At 40.2% G+C, this 27,987-nt stretch overlaps 1 protein-coding gene across 1 annotated transcript; it reads right to left on the minus strand.

The window, feature by feature from the left end:
• Nucleotides 1–15: 15 nt before the first annotated feature.
• LOC104359743 (SH3 domain-binding glutamic acid-rich protein) lies at nt 16–27,987 on the minus strand. The gene is made up of 7 exons (XM_009965560.2): nt 27,896–27,987; nt 22,534–22,719; nt 16,027–16,107; nt 8,461–8,565; nt 3,917–3,946; nt 1,802–1,906; nt 16–522 (listed from the first exon to the last, which is right to left on the minus strand). The coding sequence occupies exons 1-6, from the start codon at nt 27,938–27,940 to the stop codon at nt 1,844–1,846; spliced, it is 510 nt and encodes a 169-aa protein (XP_009963862.1). The 5' UTR covers nt 27,941–27,987; the 3' UTR covers nt 16–522; nt 1,802–1,843.

The raw sequence follows: 27,987 nt of genomic DNA on the forward strand, positions 1-27,987 counted from the left end.
CAGGCAAAGAACAGGTATGACAGAAAATGCATTTATTTAAACTGCTGTACAATGGAAATCTCAATCATTTTGAAAAGCCAGCTGAGGGAGAAGTGACTCACATAGCTTGTACACAGGAAGCCTCTTTGCAGTTTTCAGTGCTGAATTTCTTCTTCTCTGAATACATCACTTGTGTGAGTGCAGTTATCTGCCGAGTGGCAGCGATGTGTTTGGCAGTATATAAACATGGAGAAAGACATGGTTCCTGCCCTGAGGAGCTTACAATCTAAAATGTGACACGGACAGTACTATTCCAACATATAAAAATCAACTGAAATATCACCAGTCAGCTATAAGAGGACCCATTTTAATAAGAAATTGGAATACCAAATATATATATAAAGGCCACAGGTAGGACAGAGTGGTGTCTTTGTTCTGTTATGTATTTATATGTTCATAAGTCTACAGGCATGAAAAGTAGTAATGCTTTGCTTGAGAGAGTGATTTTATTTTCTTTGGCGGGTCTGCTCCAGCTTGTGCTTCCTGAACAAAAATAAAGAAAATTAGAATGGAACCTAGCACTTCTTCTGTGATTTCACATGTCTGAACACTAAACAACATCATTGGGATTAATTACTTCCCATGCAATGGAGGAACCCAGATTTGGGAGAAGTAGTGTGAAAGAAGTGACAGATTTTCTGTCCTGTTGAGCCACTGGGTCTCCACATCAGCATACAGTTGGTGAAACCTATGGCAACACCTCAGAGGTAGAGGTAGATGGGAATCCCACTAATTCTAGAAAGAGCATATCATACTCTCTGTCTGAAGTCAGGAGGGAGTCCCACCACCCAAGGGAAAAATCTGCTGGAAATTCCAACTTTCTTGTAGACTACCAGTTCTTCCATAGTAAGAGATTGTCTGATCTTTATTTCTGTGCAGAGGAGAATAGACAGTAGGAGGAAGAAGAGAAGCTGGAAATTACATTTGAAACCACATGTTGACAAAACTTTAGCAATGCTGGGTGCTCATACATCTACAAAGTCACAAATTCTTCTTCCCAGACACTTCCTGTTTTGAGGTTTTAAAGTCACATTTGGCCTAGTTTCTAAGGCACTCAGAGTAATTTTATAATGTGTCATATTTCTGGTCAGGGTCCTTTCTCTTCCCCAGTAATTTTTTTATTAATCTTTCAAATAAGTTTGAGAGAGGGATTCATTGAAGATATGAAGATCCAAACAGTTTCAGTGAAATCAGTAGCTGAGTAATAGAGGAGAGGGTCGAATTCTTATCAGAGATGAAAGAGAAGCTGCAGTGAGTCTAACAGTGAAGTGTGCTTCTGGCCCATCAGTTGGGCACTTCGTGCATCTATACTGACCACTCAAGCATTACACACTTAGCAGGCTGCTCTCTGCATTGCTCATACTTAGGGGACACAGCTAGGGGAAGGCTAGGGGGTACCACAGGAAGATGATAGGAAATATGCCCAAAGCAGGTCTCAGAAGCCTGGCAGGGAGGTGAAGGTTGTGAGAGCGATGGGGAATGGATTGAAGGGCCTGTAGTATTTCATGGATATTAGGGATCACAGAGACATCTGTGTAAGAAAGTCAGGTTCATTGGTGCCACAGAAATGGGGAAAACTAACATACTCATTAAGGGCAGTAGTTCTGACTAACCATTACATGTCAAATGCATAATACCTTTTTATGGCTTTGGTACGTTATTCCATTCTTGTCATTGCATATAACAACAACATGTACAAAATTTTCAAGTTTATGTTACTTTAAGAACACTTAGAAACTGTGCTGGATACCTTAATAGTTACCTGAAAACCTGTTCAAGAAAGAATGTGTCACAGGGAAGTGTACTAAGACTCTTCTTGCTCCTCCACCTCTTCCTTTTCTTCTCCCTCTTCCTTCTTTTCTTCTTCCTTTTTTTTTTTGTAGAAAAATAGTGGTAGTTATCATGTAGGAATTGAAGGAAAAATAAACAGTCTTGAAATGCAGAGGTCTGCTTCTGCAACTGTTCTGTTTCTAGTAAATGCAGTATTATTTTAGCTTAAAAAATAGAACAGAGAAGTAATGTATAGAGCTTTTAATCTTAACATGCCAGGGTTCTAGCTTTGTGGAGTTAATAGACGAGTGCTGGAATACAAAAATCCTCTTCTTGGAGAGGTTAGAACATGGTACATAGTTAAGCTGTAAACAGATGTTCAAGATCAAAATGAGAATATGAAATTTATGTAAATGTGACAAAAAGTTTAGTATTTTTAATTATATGCTTCCTTGGAGCAGTAAACAAGTCAAGATCCTTGGCACAAGAACTAGAATTCTGTATAACCTAAAAATCATTCAGAGTCAGATAATACAGCCTTGTTTCTGTTTCAAAAGTTCTTATTTCCCTCTTTTATATAGGAGAAATGTCACAATTTAAAGGCAATAACCCTTTCCTTCAGTCAGCCAAATGAACAGTTATCTGAAAACATTTATGTAACATAGACAACAATTTGTGTTTATTGTCTTTTAAGAGCTAGCAAATGAAGCTTTAAAGTGTAGTCCTACTCTGGAAAACAACTGAAAACTGCACTGTAGGCTTTTCTACTCCTTCTCTTCTAGCAAACTCTTTTTCAAAGGCACTCCTTCTGCGTGTATAAACAAGCTTTATCTCAAGACGTCATACCTTCATACACTCCCTAGACTACAAAAATTATGGGAATTTCTTCTTGGAGTAATCAACCAATCAAAGAATACATGGCAGGTAGTATATGAGCAGCACAGACCTTAGGTTTTCCTCTCAGACACATACTGTCTGTACAAGAGTCACATCTGAGTCGCCAAAGTAAAATCCTGTTTAAACATGTGCTCGGGAATGGACCTGTTGTAATCAGATTCCTGGTTTGCATTGTTGTTTTTCAGGGGAAACCACTGTGCTAAGGGATCATCCCTGCAAAAGCAGAAGCGTAGTACAAATGTCCACACAGGTCAGCGGGATTCGAAGTTCTCATGCCGAAGGAATATTGCGTCTTTCAGCACCTTCCCCCGGGAAAGGTGCCTTTCGTTAGCACTCTTTGAAATAGGGCCAGGCAAGCAACATCTTTCAGATATTAAAAACTTCAGTTCAAAATTCAAGCCTTTTACAGAAAAAAAAAAAAAAAAAAGTATTTTTCTCACTTGACTCACTAGTTGGTGGTGCCAAGGTGCACTAACCAGCCTTAACGGTCCTCGCCAGCCTCACCAGGAGCCCCTACACTTCGCCCGTGGGCCCAGGAGCTCCAGTTCAGCTGCCAGGTCCACAATGCATAGCACTGACAGCAGGCGTGTGTATGCATACACATGTATATATGCATGTATCACAGCTGGGGAGTGGGAAGATCCAAATGTGTTCTCTTATTAATTGCAGGTTTGTAGTGGAAAATAGCCTAAAGTAATCATTAGTCTTACTGGGAACACTGAAGAAATATTGAAGGCATAAACTTGCAATGTTGGGCAAAGCAGAAAAGTGTATAAGGTTTCGCACCTGGGTCTTACGAATTCTGGCAAGCAAAATATTTCTTTTATAGGCAGAACTGCCTAAATTGTCAGAATGACTCTTTCACACTCACAACACTGAAAATGTAATCAGCATGGTCCCAGTTAACGACTGTCAAAGACACAGTTGTTTTGAGAGTCCTTGGCAAATTTTGTTAAAGAATCTATGAAAGATGATTTCTCTTTCACAGTTTTCTTTTCTCGTTTACAGTTTTTAATTATTAAAAGCCTATCTTTGTTCCCAAATAATAAGACTATGATATGACCAATAATTATCTCTAGCAGAATATAATACTAGTATATTTAACTCCATGAATAAGAATTTACTAACTTTTGAGTGAAGCAATGAAACTGAAAAGGAATTAAATGCACACAAACAGAAGATGAAAGCAAAATGTTCAAATATACTATACCCCTGTTGCTGCCTGTTCTTCCTTGCTTTCCTAGATAAAAGATACAAAAGAAAATGTTTAAAAAGTAGATCAAAGAAGGAATATCAGATGTCATACAGGCAAAACACAGCAGAAATTAAACACTGAATTCAGAAAAATTATGTGGAATTCAGTGGATTTATTTTGAGATAATGTCCTCCAGATTAACTCACAAAGCACATTTAAGCTAAGCTTTTACTTTGAAAAAGGGCCATAAAATAATTAAATACAGCTCCCTTTTTATCAGTTACTTCCAATTAAATCTGCTTTATTGACAAGCAAAGCATAAGAGCTGGAGTTTTGTTTGCTTTTTCAGGGTTTTGTTTTGTTTTTTTTGGCAATCAGCTGGTCTGCAAAATGAAAGTTAAATCAGAATTATACAGAGTCTTATCTATGTTATATATCATCACTCAGAATCTGGCTTGCAATTCTGTTAACTGTTGTAGGCTGGAACAGATGCCTTGGCTCAACAGTACTGGAGAATAAGAAATAATACATGCTGGGTTTAAACTGTAGATTGAGCAAAAGTGATAAAGAGAAGAGAGATAAAAGAAAAAATATATATATAAGCGTACATTGAATAGAATTTAATGTGAGATACCAAGATGGTTATTGGAGAGAAAAACTAATCTTACACAAAATCCCAGAGAGGGCAAATGGAATAGTACCATGCAGAAGGCATGAGTGGTTGATACAAGTTTGCATAGAATGAGTTGAGATAAGGAAGTGAACTGCAGTGCCAGGGTTTATATATGGCCTGGGGAATTGCTGAGACAGGATACAGACTTGCATTATAATATGGTTTTTGAACATGTTTCTAAAATAATTCTGTCCTGAAGTGAGCTTAATCTGCACGGCAATCTGGTTTAACTGAGACACTGTTTAAAAAATATTCTAAACCTCAAGCTAAAATCAAAAGTTAAAATCATATAGTAAAAATAAAGTAACATTATTACCATCACATCTAGTGACCAGCAGAGCCCTTGCTGTGCCACACGCATAGGAGGTCACAGTCTTCTCAAAAAACTCAAAGGGACAGACAGAGCAAGAAAAAGGGACACTATATCCAAACAGAATGGTTCCTCAACCGGCTTCATCAGAGGATGGGGTTTGGAAATGAAAAACAAGATTAGGAAAAAATCAAGGGTAAACTTGATGAAGTGATTAGGGAAGGAAAGTATGCAACAGGTTTAAGGTCAAAAAAAAAATTCATAATCTAAATAAATCCTAGTGCAGCTGTCCTTTGGTGACCCAGGCTGAAAGCTGTTCCTGTTACTTACTACTGGATCTGCGTAAGGAACTTTCTGTTTCGACATCTGCTCTGGGCTCTCCTGGATGCTTGTGCGAATGAGGGGCTGGAGCTGCTGAACCCTGGGCAATCTAATGTGAGGTGTGTGAAGAACAACCTGTCACACTGTGCACTTATCCCTGCTGCTTCCAGAAGGCAGCTGCTGATTTAAGAGTTTTGTTTTTCAGAGGGTTGGGGTCTCTCACTAGTTTCCTCATGGCCTTACCAGCCTGAGGCAAAAAGCTGGAGCTTCTGGACCCCACTGTCTCCCAGCAAGGGCAGCAGAAGTAGTAGGGGAGGGCTGCAGCCTCCACACTGACCATCAGCTGCCATTCTTGCTCCTGAGGCACTGGAGGAGCCTTCTGAAATCTGGGACCCTCCGTGCAGCTCCACAGTTGAGACAGTAACAGTTTATTTTGTTATCTGTCTTACTCTCATTGTCAAAGATGAAGATATCTTTACCTTGCCAAGGCTCTTCTAGAATTTTCTCATAGCACTGGCATTTCTCCTGCAAAGCCACTGGAGAAAAGCTGACTGGGTTACACCCCGTGTGAGAGTCAGTTTTAAGTTGGCTTGAAGCTGAAATGCCAATACTAGATTCCCACTGGTATATTAATTCAGAAGCAGAACATAAAACTGCAATATTTAAATTGTGACATTTTGATTTATGGGTTTGTCAAAAGAGCAATCTGACACTCTAAAAGAGACCTGACTACTGTTCAAAAGATGCAACTGTCTGGCTGCAAAACACAGTGGGCCACTGATAAAAAGGTCACCCTTTCAGAACTTGGGATACAGAGGCTGCTCTTAACACAGTAGAAGGAAAAATGACACAGGTGGGGAGAGCACACGGAAAACATCTATTCAGTATGGTCAAGCAGTCAAATAAAATGTGCTGGGCTACAGAATGAGAGGAAGAGAGAGAAATACTGAAAATATTGCATTGATACTACGTGGTATCCTTTAGGACCTAACGTCCAAGAAAGATAATACAATGGCAATCTGAGAGTCTTTAAATGTATTTATTTAACTTCATAAAACCCTGGCCAGGTAAGAAATTGTTATTCTAGCTTTCTTTTAGGAGGGTAAAACAAGATACAGAGGCAAAAGATGGAATTCCTCTCACTGTAGCTGGTTCTTATCTAAACTTGTCCCTTGTGTGCTGCCTGTAGTGAATGAGAATACCAGAATTTCTACAGAATTATTAATGTCATCCCAACAGAAGTGATAATTAGGATGAACTGTGGCAAGACAGACAGATGCCATATCACTGAAATGATTTGTTCTAGGTGACATGGAAAGTGGGTGGTAGAACAGGGTGAAAAATGGGTTTTTCATGTCCACACAGGGGCAGGAGCCTCTGGTACCTTGCTGCCTGCAGTGGTGAACACCCTCTCTGAAAATGCGCAAGACAGGAACAGAAACAATGCTTTTTTTTTCCCCTAGGAGCTAATATACACCTGGCATGATGAAGGTAGGTATCAGAGTTGGACAATTCCAGGAAGACTTTTCATTCTCCTTATGTAAGACCGACCACGTAAGAACATTTTGACACTGCCAAGACTGTGCAGGTGAAAAGTGAGGATTAGTTAGGCTAACCAAATTTTATGCCCTCATAACTATAGAATGTTCTGTTCAAGCACACTGTCTTGCCTGGTGCTCTCACCTCTGTCACTCTCCTCCCTGTAAAACTAAAGGAGAATATATTTTCCATTTACATCTCCGATCCATTCTGTGAGAAATGGAGCAAGGTGCTTGTTGTATAGGAGTGGTATTGCATTATGTCATTACAAAACCTCTCATACACAGCTGCTTGACACATTTGCAGACATGTTCCAGCATTCTGTTCTCATTTGAAAAACATTAGAGTAGACTGCCAGCCAGAATGGCAAGTAGCCTAATCCAGCCAGGGGATGCACTGCAGTTTTATGCTGGTCTTCTCTTAAGAGCCAAGGAAAAAGGTATTTGATGGCATTCACGTGCTGGCTGAAATTCACAGACATGAGAAGTGCTTGCATATAATTTAAGGAGAAATTCTAGTTCCCAGAGGGCTGTCTCTCCTCATCACCATTTTGGAAGTTTAATTGGGACTTCCCAGTGCCTAGGACTTGCATGAGACTATGTAAAAGAGTGCTTTCCACCCTAACAATGACTGGTTCCGTCATTTTTAAAAAGGGTAATAGGGCAAGGCTTACAGAGAGGTGCTTCCTCTGGAAAAAACTTTGCAGTTAGATGGGAAAAAACCCAAAACACATTTGTTTTGGTCTTTAGTGAAAGAGATGATGCATTTGTGACATATTCCAATGGGACCATCTGATCTCCAAACCACAAAAATCCCAACAAGTGTAAGTGCTTGATCCAGCAGTAGGCCCGCCTCTGAGAAGAGTCACCTGACACTGCAACATCAAAATAAATCCATCCTTAAATGTCAAACTGTCAGAGCAGCGGGAGAAATATAGCAGCTGGATATCTATCTAGACACAGGATCCATTTGTGCTTAGTCTCTACTGGGTCTAGAACATGGCTAATAACATAAATACCTCACAGAGGAAGACACCAGCACACAACAGGATGGTCCCTTTTTCTGGGACCCATCTACCCTTCAACCACAGGTACTTTACTGATGTTAGCTAACCGCAGGATATTATACTAGGGAATAGAAGGAACTCAGATAGCTTCTTCCAAGAACCTTTAGCACTGCAGTTTGAGATCTGTCCATGTGACTGTAATACCAGACCATGATGCAGGCAGAAAAGATAGCAACAGTCTCCATTTCTGCACTGCCCGGGGTTTTCTGCATGGTCTGGAGAAGACACTGTCAGATCTGGCTTGCTGCAACAGCAGTCAATGCTGGTACATGACAACAAACATTAACAACTAAATTTATGAGCACTGCAGATGCTGGCCATTGATAGCAGCAAATTTTTCCACACAGATAGGACTCAAATGTCTGGTCCTAAATTATTCTCCATAACTAGAGTCTGGTTCCAAATCAGCATTAAAAAAAATAAGCATATGGTAACAACTGGCGAAAGGAAACAGTTAAAGACAACCGCTGTTATTCAACATTCAGAGCGAAGTTCCCTGGAGTTTCATAGATTTCACATCACCACAGCATCAAAGAAAATGCAACCAGTCTTCCCACCCTGAGGCACGCTAGAAGGGCCTGTGGGTTCATGTTTCATGTGCTTAGCACAGGTAAAACTCCCATATCACAAATGGAGAGTGGAAGAATTACCTGTTGATCTTCTGATGGTGACTGAGCCTCTTCATGAGCCCCTTCATCTGTCTTGTCTTCCATGCATGCCTCAGTTTCATCCGTGGCATCAGACTTTTCAGTCTCCTTGCAACAAAGGAGAGAAGTCATTGTTAGCTTCAGGGCACCAACCCAACAATTCATTTCTATACAACGCTTGACTTTACAGTTTTAGGAGGTGTTTTTCTAATTTTGCTTCAGCATTCAAATGAAAATATACACCTTTGAATGTTTTTTCTCTGAAAGGAATGCTTGTTGGCACATCGATCTGCTGGTAAGGGCATGGCGTTTTTGTAGGGAAAAAATGAATTCAAGAACTTCTTCCTCTTCAGAACATAGTAGATTCTCTAACTTTTCTGTGGAAAGTTTAATAGAAACTGATGCTCACCCTTATGGCACATTCTATCTTCCAAAAAAAAAAAACACTTTTTCAGCAGCATGTATTCCAATTAAACTTCATCAAGAAGCTACAGAAAACCAGAAGGTTTTCATATATAATCTCTTAACTTGCTTGTTCAAAATCATCAGGAAACTGTTCCTCAATTCACACACCAATCTATCAAATCTATTTATTCCAGCACTGTGAACAAGCACCTCCTAGAAGGCTCTTTATTTTAAGTCCTGTTGTACTTTCAGCTAGGTAGCTGGGAAAGGTCACACTGGATCACACACTGTGTCAGATAAAAGGAGACCTGTATGGCCTCAAGTGGAACAACAGAAATAGGATGAAATGCAATAGCACGAAATGCAAAGTCACATTATTTGGGACAGGTAGTTCATGGGCAGAGATTAGAAACAGATGTTTCTACTGCACTTTGGGAGCTTGTTAGTTGATGATCATCAAAGAAGAAAAGGGTGGATGTATTTAAATAATCACAGAATAGCTGAGCCATGAATGTGATGCGATAGTGAAAGAGGTAATAAATGGGATCCTCAGATGTATGAGGTGAGGTATAGCTGCTGGAGCTGAAAGCGAATATTAATGTCATTGTATAAGGCCAAGGCGAAACCTCCTCTGGATCGCACTGTACTGTTTCAGTCACTCAGGCTCAAGAAAGAGAAATTCAGACTGTAACAGGTGCAAAGTGGGCTACAGGAATATTTGAGTGAGTGGAAAGCCTGTCTTATGAAAGGGTGACAAAGTAATGCTGTGAGAGGATATGATGGCTCCCTAAAAATAGATCAAAGTAAACATCAGGGAGGAATAGGATAAGGAAGAGCACTGAGGTAAATGCAAAAAGAGTACAAATAGGCTGTAAAAAAAAATTCTAATCATTAGCAGTGTGAAATTTTGGAAGAGCTTTCTAGTAGAGAAGCAGAGACAAATGATCTAATTCATTAAAAGGGACTTTGATTGCTTCTGGGACGTGTTATGTGGTGTGGTTGCCTCCATGAACAGAGACCTGGGCTCAGGGGAGGTCCTGTCCTGTGTCATCGTAAATCCTACACTCTTCGGCCAGAGCAGCACGTCCCTGGTTGATAGAAGACGAGCTCCTTTCTCATCCCTGTGACCAAACCCTCACAACTCATTCACCTGGTTGGTTTGGGTTTTTCTGCTTTTCCATAATTTCATTTGTCTCTACAGTTAAACAAAGGCTCTCAGTTACAATCCCCTGCCCTTTAAGCTTCACAAGTCCTCCTCCAGTGTCCTCATCATGTATGATTTCTTCGGCCAGCGTACTTAACCTGCGGAAGCGTGATGCTAGCACAGCTATCTGGCTTTTAGCCCCAGAGCAGACTTGGGCGAGTGCTGACTTAGGGATCTTTGTCCCATGATGTGTTGTGCAGTATAAGACACGCCCTCTTAGTGACATGCTCTGCTGGATGGGGACAAAAAAGGTAAAAAAGGAGGTTAGGAATGTTTGGAAGCAAATATCGTGACAGAGCAAAGATGGACAAAATACTTCTGCAGTTTTTTCTTTTTCCTGAAATTCCACTGTCTGTGAGAGTTGGTGCCCCTTTGGCAATTTTCTCATGGATCATGGAAAATATGTTTTACATCTAAGGAGCCTGCAATGAAAAGAGAGTAGGCACACAGGCTTGTAAGTTCCTCTGCAGAGAAGAACAAAAGCAGCAAAAAAACATGTCAGGAGAGAGCACGGCCTTCCCTGCGGCCGGCCTTCCCTGCGGCCTTCCCTGCGGCCTTCCCTGCGGCCTGCCTTCCCTGCGGCCAGCCTTCCCTGCGGCCTTCCCTGCGGCCTTCCCTGCGGCCTGCCTTCCCTGCGGCCTTCCCTGCGGCCTGCCTTCCCTGCGGCCAGCCTTCCCTGCGGCCTTCCCTGCGGCCTTCCCTGCGGCCTGCCTTCCCTGCAGCCTTCCCTGTGGCCTGCCTTCCCTGCGGCCGGCCTTCCCTGCGGCCTTCCCTGCGGCCTGCCTTCCCTGCTGCCTGCCTTCCCTGCGGTTGCTCCCGGCACGGCGCTGCCTGGGCCATCCTGGCAGCAAGGGCCTCGCCAGGGCTGCACGCTGGGCTGGAGCGAGGGGCTGATCAAGACCACAGCTCTAGAAAGAAAAACACTTCTATCATCTCACACAATTTGCATGCTCCGTTACACAGCTGCCTGAATGTTTTTGCCAGGATGTGGGGGATGCTTGGGGAGAGGAATGAGCAGCTGGGAGTAAGCAGAAGGAGCCAGAAGAAGGAGGAGGGAGAAAAGACTACTTCTTTTTCTGCCGAGATTGTCTCACTTCAAGTACACATTAAACTCTGGGCTCACTGCCCTCTGATGCTGGTGGCACTGTTATTAAAAGCAGACCTACAGAGACATTCGTTTGGTTTAATTTATCTTCTACTTTTCCCTCACAAGCTAATAAAATATTGGAATATTAAAATATGTAGTAACACAGATATATATTGAAATTCGATTGTGCAACATTGTGTTCATACATTGTTTTCTTAAGCAAATGATAACTTCCTTACAGATACTTTGCAGCAGTTCCTAAAATGAAGAGGATAGCGTTAAATAAAACTAAATTGGTTAGATCCTAATTTTCAGCATGTATATTAACATTTCATTTTTAAAATCTACATATTAAAATCAATATTTTTTGGCAGATAAATAAAATACATAAAGACTGAAGATGACATTCTAATTAAAATGAACCTATTGTGTAAAACTGTCTCAGATGAATCATATACTTACTCTGAGCATAATGCAAAAAAAAACCAAAAGTTGTAGCTGAAAGAACTAAACTCTAGAAGCAGCATGTTATCAGCCAGAACACATGCACACACACATACAGAGTTCTTGTTAATTATATGGAGAACCGTGATGTTTGGAATATCATTGTTATACTAGCTCTCCATAGAAACACAAAATTTAATTTTTAGCTAATTTAAAATGAAAAACCATTTATAAAGATCAGCTGACTTCACTTTCTCTTTAAATAAATTGCACATACTGTAAATTTGTAATTCAAATCAGTCTTAGTAGAAGTCTCCTTCAACTAAAAGACTAAAGCTCAAGTATCTACAGATTTTGGACTATCGAGATTATGGATATTAAGGCCAAGAATACAGAGATTAAGGATTTAAGTATATATGAGATTTGAAAACAGACCCTCAGCTCAAGTAAATCAGCTTCATTGAGCTCACACAGCAATTGCAAACCTAAATGGTCTTGATACAATCTACTGGCTCTCTGGACTTCCAGGAAAAAAAAGCAGTATTCCAGGGCAGATACTAAAGTTCTCAAAAAGCCTGATTGTCCCTGAAAACAACAAGCAATCAATTACCTTCATTCAAACCGTACTAAGGTGCTCAGAAGGTGTAGTAATACAGCATTCCCTTTGTCATCTTAGTTTAAGTATTAGGCATCTCATTGACAAAGCAATTCACCTGTGCCATTTAGAAAACAAGCAGTGCAGCTGGAGCTTTTAATAGTCTGTTCACACATCACCAATATTTCAGAGCATTTTCAAGAATACTGAGAACAGTCTCAGTCTAAGCATAAAAGTGATGGGGGCTTCAAAAAGAAACCTACCCAACTTTGGGGGCTTTTTGTGACTGATGCACCTGACCCTAGACATACAAATTACATCGACTATAGCTCAAATTTACACATGTATACTGTTGTCACATCCCTGTTCATGCCACTAATCCAAGATAATCTTTGGATCAGGCATAAAGCACAGCTGTCCTCTAAATCCCATCCTGCCACGAAACGTGTTTGTAGTATTCTAGACCAGGTATTCATTCAAGTGAAAAGGTATTTCATACTAATAAACTAAAGAACTTATTAACACAAATACTATGCCTGCTTCTTCTTTTCAGCACATAATACTGTGCTACTCAGCCCTGTTAAATGATGCTTTAGAAAACGTGATAACCACCAGCATGGGGAGGCAACAGGAGAGAGAGGATGATGTGGAGCTAATTGACTCTTTCTGAAGAACCAAAAACATGTATTGATTTCCTCTCATGTCACTGAGTTTTATAGCCACAAAGCACCCTTTAAGGATAAAAATGTACTTGGTATATAGGAAAAAAAAAAGTGTGAAGATCTTTGCCTGACTCCCACAGTGATTTAAGCAAATAGTTAGCATTTAGAGCTTTGGCCTTTTCACCGAGACCTGCAGAAGTTTCTATATTCTATCCAGGCATCTAAATACTTCATTGTATCAAATCTAGGAACATGGTGATGGCCACAGCAACTGGCCATTTGTACAGCGGTGCCTGACCAGACCCCTTAGCAGGGGCCGCAACACAGCTGGCTGCAGGCAGGGGTAGGCACCTGCTTAGGGAGCTGCCCCCGAGCCTGTTTTCCAACCAGTCTGGTTAACTTCGATGCTGTTTTGCTATTTCCTATTGAAACAATTACAGCTTTTTGGTAAGTAAGAGGATACTTAAATAAGTAAGCGTGCAAAGATTACTTTGCATGTGTGCTGCAGATCTGAGAAGGATCTTTATATCTGTGTGTATTCAGAGCTTCTTCACACGTGTCTTAGTCAACCTGCACGTTGGTGGCAACTTTGATGTGTCCTAGACATATCAGACTCCGCCTGTAATTGAAGGTCAGATTGCACATTAAGCTCTGGCACCATCAGAGCTCCAACACCTAGCAGTAACTTTTCAATGTAAATGCTGGACAAGTAGGTCTGGTGACAAGTTGTAGCCATTTAACCAAGAGAAGTCAGGGCTACAGAAATGAGAATCTGCAGAACAGAACTGAAACATGTATTTTGCACCCAGCAGGCTGATGTAGCAATGAATTTAACTACAAGTATTTTGTTCGAAAGTTATAATTTGTTGAGAGAATAGCAAAAGGTTCCTCTGCTTGCTCTAGAAAATAGGCTCAAAACAGCCCTGGGTTGGGATCCCAGTGGACTGTTCTGTGAAACAGCATCATGTTCATTCAAGAGCTTCTCTACTGCCAGTACAATATGAGACAAAAGATGGATGGAAAAGGAAAGAGACTCTTTTGGGGCAAAAGTTTAAAACATGTGTAGGCTTCATATTAACTTTTGTAATGTCTCAGTGAGGTAAAAAGTCCTAGAAGGCAAATGCTTACTGGATGTTTTGTGGTGTTAACATCCTTTACAGTTTGCTTCTTTTGCAAATTATCACCATATTCCAGAAAAACAAAAAACAAAACAAAAAACAAAACAAAACAAACCCCACAATTATTTAAGAAGGGATTAGTAGGAAACCCTGTCCTATGTGTCATCAGCACCATTTCTTCAACACCTGACTTATTATTTCAGATTCATGCTGCTGGAAATCAGTGTCACGAGCCATCCATTGTACTTCATGCTAAGGTTGAATTGGCAGCCTAATGAATGGAAAGCAGAAGCAGTACAGCAAGGTTATTTGTATGACAAAGCACAGCCAGACTGTCACGCAGTGAAGATGCGGAGAAACACCTCTGCAATAAATGCTAAAACACTTGTATATTTCTCTCTCAAATTCTAGATTCTCAAATTCTAAAAGGGACACAATGCAAGTATACTTCCACTCTTTACATGGAATTTTAAAAAACACTCTTGCTTATTTCCACTTTCTGGACTGAAACAACCGCCACCAATGCAGCAGTTAATCAGCATAAACCATACTTGCTTGATACCAACAGCACTAACACTGATCTGCCCAACAGAATGTACCAAATGTATTATTTTCAACATTTACAAAATTCTCATGAAGTAGAAACTGTAATAGCCTCTGTTGCAGCTGGGAATGAACAAATTCTAAAAAACTGTTACTTTGCTTCATAGACATGCTATCTAACAGAACCTTGCGTGGAGGAGCAGATAATATATGAAGTGGGGAGATGGAAAACGCAATTTTCTTTATCTCATTGATTCTCCACATATCTTTTATAATGATTATAATATGTAATACCTGCAGTCCTTTAAGCCTTTCATGGCTTTGTGGATGTTAATTAAATGAATTCTCACAAGACCCTTGTGAGGTTGGCAAGTAATTTTTATTTCCCTTGGTGGGAGATGGCACAGCTAAGGCAGAAAGTTTAAATCACTTGCTCCTTATCACACAGGGACTCGGTGTCAAAGACATTTATAGCAACTGTGGCTCTCCTCTGGGTATCTCTTCATCTGTAGCTCTCAAAGCACTTAGCAAGGGCTCCTTTTTCTCTCTACTTTTACAGAAGAGGAAAAACAGAGACATGCACAACAGTGTTTCACTCAAAGTTGCCACACAGTTGGCAGCAGAGTTGGACCAGAAAGCAGATCTCATGCTCCAGGGCAGCTCTTCAGCCAGGCCACCGCAACGTAGCAGAGTTCTCCTATCACTCTGGCTCATCACTCTCTTGATTCATTTCTTTTGTTGAATCATCCATCTTAAAGATGGCAACATTTGATTATCATCTAACATGATCTTAGGATAAGAGAGCCATAATGCTCTCAGTTATGAAACTTCTAATTAGAAGAAGACTCTGTTAAAGATAAAACACATTGCTTTCTGTAAAATGAAGAAAAAAACCAAACCAAAACAAAAAAAAACCAAAGAAACATATTTTTCTTTTGCCAGAAATATATGAGAACATTGTCAAAATATAGAGAACAAGGGGTAGACTTGCCAAAGGGACTACATGAAGTCCTGGGTGAGACTTTAAGTTACCTCCTTAAGGCAGAGGAAGGGATCCCCGCAGCACCAGCCTGCACGTACCCACAGAGGATGGATTTGGCCCGTGCCCAGCCCCTCTGCTGGTGGCCAGTACAAACCCCGTTTGCTCAAGCTTTGATGCAGTCAGGGGGAAGTGAAGTTTTCTTATAATTATCACAGCCTATAAATAGTATTATGAAATTCTGCATCATTTAAAAGATGAACATAAGATACTGCTTTCTGTTGACAACAACAAAAAAATCATCAGCTGGAGGCATGGTAACAAGCCTGCAGTGAAAGAAGGGAAGAGAGAAGTATTTTCTTGTGTTTACTGAACCAGACACTATTTTTTTTCCCCTTAAGAACACATTGCTGCACCAGCATCTAATGTAATGCTTGTCACTGCCCCCTTTGTGACGTGCCGAGTCACTGCCTATCTTCATCTTTTATTAAAATCAAATAAATGGCCCCCACAGAAGGACAGCAGTGCATACCTTTGTGCCTGGAGGAGGAGCAAGACCCAGGAATGAATAAATAATATTTTCTTCTTTAGCAGAGAAAAAGGATTCAAAATCCTAAAAAAGGAGCAAACAAACAACAGAGTTGGTAACAAAAATCAAACAAAAAGTACAGGAGGAAGAGACTAACCCAGGCGAATCTTTCTTATATTGATGAGAATGACTATGCATTTGTACAAGCGCCTGCATTATCTAAGCCCCAGAAGAAAACTCAGATAAAGGGAGTTTCACACTGACTGGCAAAATGAACAAATGGGCAAATCTCTCCAGAGACTTACACTTTAATTATATCACATCTATGTCAGAATCAGATAAAATTAAGCATCTCATTTTAATGTGCCTCAGCTGTACACACCAAAGCGAAGATATTCCCATTTAAATGTTAAAATAAAACTTGCTGTGAGTAAGAACACAAAATAGGCCCTCAAAACCCTGGACAGCTTTATGGCAAATAAAAGGCAACAGTCAACATAATAGCACAAGTGAAATGATAATGAGGCAACTGTTTATTTTAAAGAAGGCACTTTGGTGAGAAAATGCAGGGTTTTTTCAGACAAATTTGGCAAAGGTCTATGTTGTTTCCTCTGACGTATATGTACCAGACAAAATGACCTGTCCACATGTGAAGTTATAAATCACTATGTTAAACATCCATTTTCTCTTCAGTGCTAATATACCTGAAAAAACATGAGGGATGGCTCCTATCCTACCGTCTAGAAGTTGCATGGTCTTTACTGTATTCACCTGTACAACTTTCCTGTCAATTAAGGAAGCTCTGCTATCACTAGTTTGTTACTGGGAAGTTCATGACTTGCATCTTACATAGGTAAAAATCAACGTGTATATAAGATCTCAGCAGAAACTCTGGTCATAAGTGACTGGCCCACTATCACACAGCAGCTCTGTGTAGGACAGGGGACTGAACACATCTGCTGAGTCTTAGACTACTGCCTTGACCATGTTATCATCCTTCTTCTCATCCCAAATAACACCAAAAATAGAAGCCTGTAAATAATAAGGTGCTGACTCATCCTTAAGAACTGTTTGTAAAGCTGGGTTAGGACCTGAGTTGTTTTATTGGACTGTTTTAATATTTCCAGAGAATAAATTACTAGCTGAGTGTAATCATAGTGAAAGGCTGGAGTGGATGGTTTAGCAGATACCCTAATGTCAACAAGACTGGAATCAATGAAATTTCAGTCCAGTTTGGAAGAGGAAACATAGCTTACCAGACAGGATAAATGACAGCCCATTTCACCGAATGATCTAAGGGACAGATGGCTTTCACACAGCTACAGGCAGTGGGAACTGCCCGGTCTGGGAGAAGCCACTGAGCACATTTTGCCCTGACCAGGCAGAATACCTGCTGCTGCTCCAGGCCACCCATTTCTCAGACCACCTCTTTGCTGCTTTCATGTTGCTGTGGGGTTCTCCTGATCTAACTCAGGTCTGCCAGAAGTATTTAAGAAAGCCAGTGTCTGAAGTCTAATCCACAAATTTAGGAGCAATACAGCAAACAAGAACATGAGGATTTTCTGCAATTCAAAGGGCTGGAATTTCACATGGGCCTTTGACAGGCCATACAAACACAGTAAACTTGTATCTTCCACATATGCATAAAACAGTCTAAGCACACTATGGCACAACATGTCAATAGCTCAGAAACAAAGGGAAGACTATAATAAGGAAGGGCCATGAAGTGGGCTTGGTATTTTATGTCTTGTTAGTTCCTCCCCAGAGGAAAAGCATCAGACGGTAAATGTACTAAAAATCTCCAGAGGCACATAGCCTTGTAGATAACCAAACCTGAGGGCACAAGAAACATGTGTGAGTGACCAGACAAACTCCTTATTAAAAGAGGATACAACCTTCTACCATAACAGGTACTCCTTGGCAACTGGTAGTGTACCATGACACTCCACAGTAAACGTGGTATCTCACAGTTAATGGGAGGTCACTTACCTTGCCTACACTGAGGAGCAAGCTATTATATATTTAGCATGGGGTAAAAGCATGACTGCAGTGATCATGGAATAATTTTTGTATTGTTTATTTGCACTCTTACTTTCCTAATGGTGACTTGTTCACACCTCTATTCTCTGAATGACCAAAGATAACAGTTCCCAAGGCAGGCAGTAAGAAAAATGAGCAGTAACAATTTATTTCAGGTAAGCAATAATATTCTATCTGTATGAGAAGATGGTCAAGGTGGAGGGTAGTAGCATTATTTGTGTTTGGAACTAGTCTTTGAAAAATACAGAGAAAAATATATGTACTCCGTGAGTTTTCCTTTATGATATGAGTGTATATGCTCATGTACACTCTATGCTATCATCCTTTGTATGACCACTCTGGAAATGCCAAACAGCAAAACAGAAAACTCCAATTGGACATCAGCAGAAAGTTCTTCCCCATGTGAGCGGTACAGCACCAGGTCAGAGATCACAGGGTAGTCATGGAAACACCAACCTTGGAGACTCTGAAATTCAGATGGCCAAAGCCCTAAGCAACATAAGCTAACTTTAAAACTATCCCTGCTTTGAGCAGCAGGCTGGACAGCAGATCGCCAGAGGTCCCTATGATTTCCGTATATTTGATTTTAGCAGTTATATGGAGCAGCAAATAAAAGTCTTACCTAAAAATTAAGTGATTCTTTAAAAAAATATGTACATGGATGTTTTATTCTATGGATTTCAGTTTACAGAGAAAAGCATAGATTTCAGCTTACAGAGAAAAAACAGAAGTTTACATTTTGTTTCTTAGTTTTATAGAGGTTTTTTGTTAAGCAAAAGCAAAGACAAGAGCAACAGAGTGCTCAATATATTTAGAAAGTGACAGAGATGTAGACGTCTGTCTAGACATGAGCAAAGAAGCAGCTTAAGAAAAAGATCAAATAAGAACATAACTGCCAACACTGATGGATTAGAATGGATACTTGAAATTGGTGCTATAGCCAGGCATACAAAATGAATCCATTTCTAATCTGTTTCTTCAAGTGGCAATACCCAAGATCTGAAAGAAAAATAAGATTCAAGATGTTTATAAGACAGTCTTAAGCGTCTCTGACCTCATGGAAAAGCTGCTCATAGTTGGTGTATTTTCACAAATGCATCTGTAAGAAAACTCCATTTTACAGTACAAGTTAGGAAGTGAAGCAGCTCTTCATGGCCAGCCAGAAGATGCAGTTACTTTTATGTATCAACAGAAAAACAGATTAGCAACAGGACTTCATTTCCTTGCTCATTATGCCAGTCTATTCCAGCATGAAAAGGAACGTGCCACTCCTGTACCCAGTATCCCTTCTCTCCCTACTCCCACAAGCAAAATTTCATTGAACTGCAGAAGAGGGGATTGGAGAAGATCTCAAAGAAGTATTTCTCCAAGGCAGGAACCATTACATTATTCCTGATAGGTGCTTCTCCAGTCCATTGGTAATGACTATTAATGAGATAAAGAGACAATCTCCCAAAAACTGCGTATTTTTTTTCTGATGTCTGACTTAAACTATCTTTGCTGCATTTTTTTTGCTCATTACTTCTTGTCCCAACACTAGAGGGTGTGGAGCAGAACATATTTTACAAAATCCTAGAGCCACAGGATAATACAGGTGGGAAGTGACTTCAGGAGACCATGTAGTGCAACCTCCTGCTCAAAGCAGAGCCAATAGTTAATTCAGGCAAATAATTAATTCCTTTTCGCTGCATCCCTTGCAATATTTGAAAGTTGTCACATCTCTCTCCAAATCCCTCTTTCTCAGCATGAGCAAGGAAATCTTATCTTGAATTTTCTTCTCCCAAGGCCAGTGCTCCCAGGCCAGCATGTTGCTAATGTGTATGTATACACATGCACATATGTGAATGGGAAACAGACATACAGGACAATCATTTGGAATGGAAGGGAGGGAAAAGAGTCATCTCAGAAAGGAGAATAAGCAGAAATGAAATGTAAGAAGTTTGACCTAAAAACAAAGGACTAGCTGGAAATGAGGAAAGAAAAAAAAAAAAAAAAAAAACAGTAGGAAGGAGAAAGATAAAATGTCTTACCAAAAAAAAAAAAAAAAAGAAAGAAAAAGTGTAAAGAGTCTTGTTTAGAATAGCAAAATGAAGATTTAATAGAGGATATGATTCCCATTTACAAATACATTGGACTAGAGCTGTTTAAGCTAAAGGGTGATTTTGGCATACCAGGAAATGGGTATAAGATGGCTGCATACAGCCAGTCTACAAATTCAAAGGTTTCTAGATGCCATGAGACTGAGGCCCTTGAAGGCTGTATTAACAAGACCAACGTATTTTAAAGGGACTTTCATGAATTCAGGATACTGGACTGGAGTTCCTGACTCAGACAGACCTTTGTAATTTTCAGCCCTTTTTTTAATAAAGTAACTGAGGACAAAGGAAGTGGGACATGGGGGAAGAGTTAAGGTATATCATGTAAACCTTAAGCAGCATAAACCAGTTCTGGATTTCAGAACGATGGGTCTGTTGGACCTGCACAGGTTATGCGGGGAAGTGGAATTAAAATCCCCAGCTTTATATTGTAGACATGTTGCAGAAGACATCATGTAACTTAGAGGAATTTTACACCACTCTGCCAGCCCCTGGCCATGTTCTCAACCAGCCCACATAATCCTACTTCACATTCACTGTGCAGCTCCCTTTAGGCACATTCCCCTGAGGAGAAGGGTAAGGCTCATGTACTGATATGGATCTCCTTACCTTATTTATTTGGAAATAATGAAGCTATAAATTAATCTTTGTATGCACCTACTGGGATTATTCATTATGAGCTTTGAGACCTGGGTACATTAGAATTCTGGAGACTTTTAGGCTAATTGTAAATTTGACTTACTTTTTAAATCAGTAGCTGCAACTGCTTTCTGGATCCCTTTCCACGTGAAGGTGTCTTTGCAAAGGACTCTTTCTTAACTCAAATTTATTTCAAGATCTGGATTATCTGAAATACCTTCAGACATGGAGTAAAAATTGTATATTTATCATTTACTGGCAAGGCTGTCCAGCTGCAACACTTTGTAAGGCAATTACTCTTTAATTCACCATGTAACCCCTCCAGGGAATATCAGAAATACTTACTGCAACATTGGCTGCCACAAAATCCAGAGTAAGATATAAAATTATACTTTTTATTGGTGCAGACTGGATGCTGAAATTCACATGAACTCTAACCTACCAAGATCTCTTTTAAGATTCCTACGAGAAAATGAGTAAACAATTGCACTCCGTTATTCATATTAGCAAGTTTTGCTCTGAGAGCACTGAAGTTAATTCGGAAAATTTAGTGGCATGTAAATCCCTTCTCTCTCAAAACAACCTTTGCAGTAGTTCACACTGGATTTGTGGAGTAACTTAAAACTGGGCTCACTATGTGATCTGCGTTTCAGAGTACTTTGCAAGTTCATTTCAGCAATCACATCATAGTACTTTCCAGACTATGTATTTCCATCCAGATTATGAGAAAAAAACTGTCTCAGATATCTCTTTTGATTCATGATCCTAATATTCATGCTGATACAGTATTATCTATCACTGATCTGAAGAAAGTCTCTCAAGAGAAATAACCTGTTACAAGCATATGTGAAAATATAAAAGTATCTGATGAGTGTCACAATTTCTGTTATGAAGAGTTGGATATTTATTGAATAAGCAATATAATTTCAGTAATTCCAACCACATACTAGAACTATTTCAGTCAACTCTGATTCCTATTTATTTGTATAATACAATGGAAAAGAAATATTCCTGTCCACAGGCCCTGGTGCCTCAGACATCTACTTGACTTCCTAGCAGCCCAGATGAGTCTGTGTCAAGCAAAGTACCAACACTCACCGTGCAAAATTAACTGAAAGTCCAAAAAGCAAAGTGCAATACAACTAGAGATAGCAGATGAGCCTTGCTATGAACCCCACTAGTTTTGAGTACCTTGGTATTGTCAAACCACACAAATGAGCATTTACTACTCCAAGTGCGCAGCTCAGCTGACCTCACAGTCTACATCTGGTTATCCTGAGATATTGTGAGAAGAAGCCATGCTGTCACCTAGACAGTACTGCCTTTGGTCTTCAGGAGCCAAAGTGAAAGTGCAGGCAGAGAGCCAACAGCAGGACAACTTGTGAGTGAGCTGCACAGCAGAAGGTAGGACAATGTAAGAGGGAAACACAGAGCTCCTCACAGGCGGCCAACTCCACACCTGCATGGGCTCTGGGTCTGCAGGCAATAATCCATACAGTCTGTTAAGCAGTTTCTCTAGTTAGTTTTCCCTCTGTGTGTATTTTTCTCCTAAAAGGGAATAATCTTTTATTTCATTGCTTTTGTGTGCCTAAAGAATGCTTTCTAAGAATTGTTCTTTCAAAGTGAATCTCAAATTGTCTTAATGAGTTTGTTTGACACTTCCTACTAGTGGAAAAGAGTCACTTTCTGTGAAAGAAGACTCTGATGGTATTTAAATTTCCAAACAGCTTCTTACCCCACAGTATCTCTCCTCGTTGAAGATCTGTGGAGGGAGGGGAATTCCATTTTGAGGCTTTTTTTCACCTGGGACATTCTCTCTCATCCATTTCCTGTTGTCTTCATCACCTGCTATGTCCATTTGCTGAAAGTCAATCTTGTTGGCCTCTAAAAAGCCCACTACTTCTTGCTGTTTCTTTTTGATCTGGTTAGGAAAGAGGAAAACCAAAATTCCTTCTTGAAAGAGAAAACTGTTTTCTAGAAGCCACTGCTAGTACAAGCAGAACTAAGGCAAGCATGTCAAGTTAGATCCATTACTCCAGTAGCCCCCCCAAACTTTCTGAAGCTGAGATTCAACACTGCTTCTCAGCACCCAGGGCACTGACATTACTCCCCACCCACCCACCCCCAGTTTCTTTCTTTCCTCTCTGGAAGCATTGATACCTCCATCTAAGAAACGAAGGTCAGGAGAAAGCCTCCTACTCTGTTCCCAGATCTGTGAGTGTGGTGTACAGACACCCAAGCTAATCCTGCCTCAAGTCAGCACAGGTCTGAGAATGCACATATTCTCCTCAACATGTAACTGACTCCTCTTTCCTACTCATTACATATGACATTTAGCTTTCTGTGAGCCACATGTTTCTCTCTGTCCCTGTTCTTTAATGCTAGGCATAATTAAATATGAGTGAAAGCCCAGTGAAAATCCAGTATAGCTTAACTCTTGTGCTTGAGCATTTCCCACATTACAGGATGATGTTCCAGTTGGACCATGAAGAACGTATTACATACACAAAAAGCATATTATACACAGCTCCTGTGCCACCTATAATTCAGTCATGACCCTTATTGCCTTTGATGTTAATTTGCATAGGCCTAGGATGCAGGCATCAAGCTTATAACCTATCCCTTTATTTTGGAGATGTAATATTCACTATACTTTTCTACTAAAGAAATGCTACGCCTAGGCAACATTTAAAGAACTTCTCCATTTTAACTTGTCCAAGAGCTCAAGGCCAAACTTTAGCCCGACAAGTACTGGAGGATTTGAAGCAAGGACTGCGTGGACCGATTTGTACAAATTCTCTCAAGCCACTCTTTGGCCAGAGACAACTAAATTATTATCTAGCACAACCACGTTCCAGACATGACACTCTTCTCCTCCCAGTTATGCTACTCCATGCAGCAAGTTAGTGTCCTATATAGAGAGTAGCTAGAATGATGTATCAAGGTAATTTTTATATACAAGCCATCATAAAATTTGAAACCATGTCTTCCACAAGTCAGACATCTGAACAGCTGAATTTAAAATGACACCAAGCTAGTGTAAATCAGTCTGAGACAGACAGTGAGACAAGAAATAATTAATGGATTATGTTTTTCTGTAATCTAATAAACCTGAAAAGCTGAAGTGATAGCCTATTATATTGGGAAAATGAATTTTCACGATTAAGGATAAAATTTCTTTTTATTGTTTAAATAAGGAAGTATCCATATATACAGCTATGCTTGCTTATAAAAATAACAAACATTAAATGCTGTGCATTGTTATGACAACAACAGAGGTTTATGGTGAGCTACAAGAAGTACATCACTTTGAATGGAAACACTAATCCAAAGTGTTCAAAAGCCATACAGTTGACAGATCTCAGAGGTGCTTATTTATATTTTCATTTTCACTTTTTAAAGAGAGATTATTTTCTTAATGGCTACTTAGCTGCACAGTTATTTGCAGAACACATTCAGGTGGCAGAAAGGATTGCTTGAGGGACACTTTTGGAGAAAGAGGCAGGGTAATATTTGTAAAAATGGTTAATAAAATCTGCATGAGATAGTACTAAGAGTTTCATCGCATGCTCTGAAAGCTAGTCTACTCAAGTGCTGTCAGCTGCAATTTCAGTGTCAGCTTGTCTCTTTGGACCCAGACACTGAAGTAGATATGGCTCCTGGTATATCTAGTGCCCCAGAGGGATAGGGCCTCTGGGGAGATAATGGAAACTGAGATAAAGGTTCTGTCCTCCCTTGCTTATGGTTGTAGCTATAACTTTTAGAATTAAACCCAGATAAACATCTTTTCTTCAGCCTGAGGTTCCCAATACACAGAAGGCTCAGACAGCATCAGGACTGAAAGCAAAAATTAGGAATGAATGCTAAGGAAAAATAAAAAGCTACATGTGATTATGTCTGCGTAAAGAAAAGGTAAGATGTTTCTCATTACGACAACAACCATAAACTATGCAGAAGATGTACTATGCCTAAAGGCTTATTATTACCAGGGTTTAGGCAGAACTAAAGACTGGGGACACATGCTAAGTATGAAGCCATAAACCAAGCCTCTCCTGTGGCTGGCACTAGGTAGCTGGGCAACCAAAAGAATCTCTCCAGCAAACAGCACTCACAGAGGGAAACCTTCCAGGATGTAACAACACAGAGGACATGCAAAGGTTTTCCGAGAATGGACGCGATTGCAGGAGCTTGTTTGTGCTCTCAATTGTGTCTGATGGCATGGGAAGAATTTGGATTACTTGGGCACAGATACCCTGGAAAGTGGTGGTGAGCAGGATATTATTTCATTAATGTAATTTTCCCTTTCAACAAAGCTTAAGTTCCACCATCCCTAGCTGCTAGTCCCTTAAAATAAGAAAAAAACCCCAACATTTTAAATAAATGTTATCTAGTGATTCATGGTACCTTAGAACCTTGCAGGATATTATCCATTTCTAAATACCTCTGTGGCTAGCAACAAAATAATTTTATATTTCTACTGCTTGCTTTGAGCCAAGCATTTAGTACTTTTTAGCACTGTAAATAAGTGTCTCCACTTCTGCTTGCCTTAATGAATAGTTCAACATTAGCTAAGTTTGGGGCAGAAAGATAACAAAGCTGAAGTTATTTAAAATGAATTTCTGAACCATTGAGGGGAAAAATACAGATTGCAGATTTGCTCTAGAGCTACAGTGAACTATGTTATTCAAGCATCTGATCCAGAGCACCAGAATGTTACTGCGTTCACTGCATTCGCTTTAAAAAAGTATTTATTAACATGATAACCAGTTGCAATTAGTAGTGTGACTGTGTAGTATATTGAATAGCTTTCATTCTTTACCAATGATTCTCTGCTGATCTACATCAGAGGAGGCTGGGCCCATCTTATTTTGAAATTCAAAATGAACAACATGCATTTGATGGAGATCAGTCACGTTGAAGAGCACACCAGTGCTACTAGGACAATTTAGACTTCCAATTTAAGCTCTTTAGGGATTAAATTAATTCTTAGGAAAATCTGTACAAGGCTGATACAAAATTTGGTTTTAATAGGATTTTAGTGATATACTGGGGTTTGTGCTGTCTCCTTGCATGAGTGAGTTTTATTTTATATATACCAAAGCTCATTAAAGGTTCATTGAAAGGATACCTTCCATCCATTTTAATCAGTGAATGTGGGAGACTACTCCAGCTGAACATTGTGTTGACCTGGCACTGCAATTACGTACCAGTAATCTGAACACACGCTGCCTTCTGAGATTGCTACAGCTATACATATACCCAACACACCAGAAAGGAGGAAATAGAGGCATATTGCTATGTAAAGATGCCATATCCTTCCTTCCAGTGTATGTCTGGGATCTCACTGACAGCTTTTGTGGGTTGCTAACATGCAGTGGAGGTTGGCATTAATAAGCTTAAAACATATTACAGTTCACTGGCATTGGCTGTCTGTCTTAGCAGTAATAAAACACAGTAGCAATGCTTAATAGCTCAAAACGGCTGGATAAAGCTTGTGCGTTGCTCGGTGTTCAACGCAGCATAGACACCACTGCAGTCCAAGAGGAAAGGAGTTAGTTATAGCTGCTAGCTGGGAGGAGATACAAGGAATGTGTTGGTTCAGCTAGTGCTAAATATATGATACGCTTAGTTTTAATTGCGTAAGTGATCTCTGAATGCCGGTGTTTAATGAAAGCACTCACGCAACCGCCTTGCTGAACTACAGCCCCCATCCCACGGCTGGAGTGGCAGCCGTTCCTGCTTGAGGCACACGTGATGATGATGGCCCCAACACACACATGCTGAATATCTGCACTGAGGTTCCAGTCACAGTCACAGCTTTCCCCAGACAGTCGTTGAGTGGCAAAGGAGGCAGGGAATGGACTCTTCTCTGGTCAACCACAGACGACCAAACTGGAGTGAAAAGACTGCCAATACACAGCATGTGGCAATTTATAAAGCTACTTGAGCAGTAACTGCTAGATTGCAAATTACCAAACCCGCAGATTCCAACTCCCTCTTATTTTTCTCCCTTGCATCTGAGGTTTCTTATAAAAAAAGTAATGCTAAAATGTCAATAGTAAATTTAGAGTGTCAGGCTTAGTGATAGGCTGTCGAGACAAGCGGATGAGAGAACTGCAAACTTCCTCAGCCGTATTCCAATTTAAATTTGAGTGAATGACCCCCGGTTTACTTTCTAAAGATGATGGCCCGATGAACAGAGGGTGTTTTCTGGAGCTTTTCCACTCTGGAAGCTTCTTAAAGACACTGAGCTGGTGTCAGAGAGGTAGCGATGTAGTTACAGCTATGTGCAAGCACCAGTCAGTTTGTTTAGCCATGTCACTGGGAGTGAGTGACTGCCAAAGGAAAACTGCAATCTGAGCTCATCTGGGAACTGGATATAAAAGGAAACAGTCCTTTCCTGGTTCCCACCTCCCACGGACTTCCAACCTCCCTACTATTCACATGCCTTTCCCTTCAGCTGATACACTATGCTGACAGCTACACTGGTAGACCTCAACACTAAAAATCATCAGTATAGCATTGCAAGAGACATACACATCGAAACCAAAAAAGGAGAAACAAACAAAAAAACCCCAAGGAAAAACAAAACAACCAACCAAACAAAAAACAACCAAAAACTTCAAGAAAAGGAGAGGAGTGGGAAAGAATTTTTTTCTGCATAACTTTATTCAGCTTACTTTGCATCCTTTTGCAGGAGCAGTGTCCTGAAGTCTCTTTTGAAAACAAATACATTAATTTCTACTGTAAACATTCTACCTTAGCTTTTGTGCAAATACAATATCCACTTTTTCCCTCTTCAGTGAATATATATTGCATATACTTTTTCAAACAGAAGTAAATCTTATTAAATGACAGATAATTAATATGTAAATGTTACAACTGTAGTAAAACCCTGCATGCAAGCCAGCCTGCATTAACATGAATTCTCTACATCTTGAGTAGCTTTCAAGATGTAAGACAAGGTGCTCAGCACAGACTGGAAGAAATCCAGTGGTTTTTTCCTCCCTGCAAACTCAGATTGTCCTTGGATCTGCTAGGCTCATTTACCAACCTGATCCTGGCAGAAAGAGGAGCATATCAAATGAGATACCTACCGCCGTAGACCCCGAAGATGTGGCTACAAAGACTTTGATCACCATGTTGGCAGTGATGAAAATGAATCAGCAGAGCACGCCTGCTATCCCCA

The sequence above is a fragment of the Tyto alba genome, unplaced genomic scaffold, assembly GCF_018691265.1.
Source record: "Tyto alba isolate M040663 unplaced genomic scaffold, T.alba_DEE_v4.0 Super-Scaffold_14, whole genome shotgun sequence".
Classification (NCBI taxonomy): Eukaryota; Metazoa; Chordata; class Aves; order Strigiformes; family Tytonidae; genus Tyto; species Tyto alba.

Coding starts and splice junctions, on each gene's coding strand:
- LOC104359743 (XM_009965560.2), bottom strand. CDS start 27,940: ATGGTGATCAAAGTCTTTGTAGCCACATCTTCGGGGTCTACGGCG. Junction 22,720..27,895: donor CATCTTCGGGGTCTACGGCG/GTAGGTATCTCA, acceptor TTTCCTAACCAG/ATCAAAAAGAAACAGCAAGA. Junction 3,947..8,460: donor CACCATCAGAAGATCAACAG/GTAATTCTTCCA, acceptor TCTTTTATCTAG/GAAAGCAAGGAAGAACAGGC.